At 41.4% G+C, this 1,586-nt stretch overlaps 1 protein-coding gene and 1 non-coding gene across 3 annotated transcripts in view; both read left to right on the top strand.

Annotated features, from left to right (window-relative positions):
* eif4a1a (eukaryotic translation initiation factor 4A1A) overlaps positions 1–1,586 on the top strand; it is a 26,597-nt gene that overhangs the window by 20,167 nt on the left and 4,844 nt on the right. For both annotated transcript variants that reach the window (XM_032544471.1, XM_032544472.1), the window contains exon 4: positions 479–618. In XM_032544471.1, the coding sequence (XP_032400362.1) occupies positions 479–618 (140 nt within the window). The remainder of the gene's footprint in view (positions 1–478; positions 619–1,586) is intronic.
* Positions 1,493–1,586, top strand: part of LOC116669561 (small nucleolar RNA SNORD10) — a 139-nt gene continuing 45 nt past the window's right edge. Inside the window, exon 1 of the small nucleolar RNA XR_004326815.1 lies at positions 1,493–1,586. This exon is cut by the window's right edge and continues 45 nt beyond it. This is a non-coding gene — a small nucleolar RNA (small nucleolar RNA SNORD10).

Below are 1,586 nucleotides of genomic sequence, written 5' to 3'. Positions count from 1 at the left end.
TATGTACTCAAATAGTTAGTATTTAGTACAGAAGTGCGCGATTTGAGACACAGCCCTACTGTGACAGTCTTTAAAAAAAAGCTTCACAATGTTGGAACATACACAAATGTCTGGCTGCTCAGCAAAGAGTACACTGTTACACTGGATGGCAGTATAGGAGGTGGTTTCCAGGCTTTCAATGAGTTTTGTTGGATGAATTTTAGAAGTCACACTAGCACACGTGTGTGTCTGACTAAGCAACTTTACAAATATGACTTTGTTTTTTAGGGCTGTCTAAGTCAGTCACTATAAACGAGTGTGAAGAAACTTGCATAGCCGCAATGTGTCAAACCACCCATAGTACACTCCTTTTAGGTGACACTCCAAACAGGGAGTATCTGGTGTTAAACCAAGCCCTGGAATAGTGTTCGCATCTGGTTATTTTTGTTGTGCTCTCTGGGTGCACTAAAGTGGATTAACCCCCTTTTTGTGTTTTTAGGCTACGATGTGATTGCTCAGGCCCAGTCTGGCACTGGGAAGACTGCCACCTTTGCCATCTCCATCCTTCAGCAGATTGATGTGGAGATGAAAGCCACTCAAGCTCTGGTCCTGGCTCCCACAAGGGAGCTGGCTCAGCAGGTAGGCTTACTGTCACATTGCACAAACTGTGGAAATGCTGCACGGAAATTGTACTTTTGTGGAGTTTCTTGTTTTTGGAAGTCTTGTCTCCCAAAGATTGAAGAGTCTTTTTACATTTAAAAAGACTATGTATGTATACATAAACAGTGTTTACTGGCAGCTTCAGCTAAAAATTTAGGGGCTGGGTGATCTGGTCACCATTAGTTATTCTGTAGTTACTGTTAACATATGGACAACATAACTAAGTTTCATAATGCATAATTTCAGTAAATTGTGCTTACTGTTCTGCTGAAGGAAGTTTAATCATGTCTGACCTGAGTTACCATAGAAACAGGAACCCTCAGACTATCCTGTCAGTTTCAAGTTGGATTTTCAACTTTGTTTTTACCGGAAGTTGAACCAATGTTGCAATCAACTGACTAAACAGTGTTCTGTGTTCAAACTTCCTCCCTAATAGTTTCTCAGTATTGGAACTGAACAGAAGGCAGTCAAACTGGAAATTCTTAAACTTGTGATGTGCTTGCCACAAAAAATGGGAGACAGGTTTTGCTATCTATAACATCCATCTTTCCCAATTCATCGTCCAATGAGCAGTTTCCCATATTTGATGATGTCACAACGGAGTTTTATCTCTGTAGTTTTGGGATTTGGAGAGCTGTTCGTGTTCATTTCTACTTTTGTGTTAGACATAGGAGTAACGTGAATTTTGAAAATGGCGGTTACCCTTAAATGATTGACTCATGGTGGTAAAATTGGCTCAAATGGTGATTTAAGTGTTCAGATAAGTTAATGGGGAGATCAACTTAGATCAGTTCATCAAGCGACCACTGTCTGAATGTTCTTACTAACACATGGTAGCAGCTAGGAGACCTGCTGTATAATGATGAAACCCATGCGTGTCAGCTGACTCTGTACACCGCTGCTGTGTCGGTGCTCTGGTTGGCGTTTTGCTGGCCTGAGTTCTCGGC

This window comes from Etheostoma spectabile, chromosome 19 (genome assembly GCF_008692095.1).
Source record: "Etheostoma spectabile isolate EspeVRDwgs_2016 chromosome 19, UIUC_Espe_1.0, whole genome shotgun sequence".
In the NCBI taxonomy this organism is placed as follows: domain Eukaryota; kingdom Metazoa; phylum Chordata; class Actinopteri; order Perciformes; family Percidae; genus Etheostoma; species Etheostoma spectabile.
This window is presented reverse-complemented; position numbering and strand designations above follow the sequence as displayed.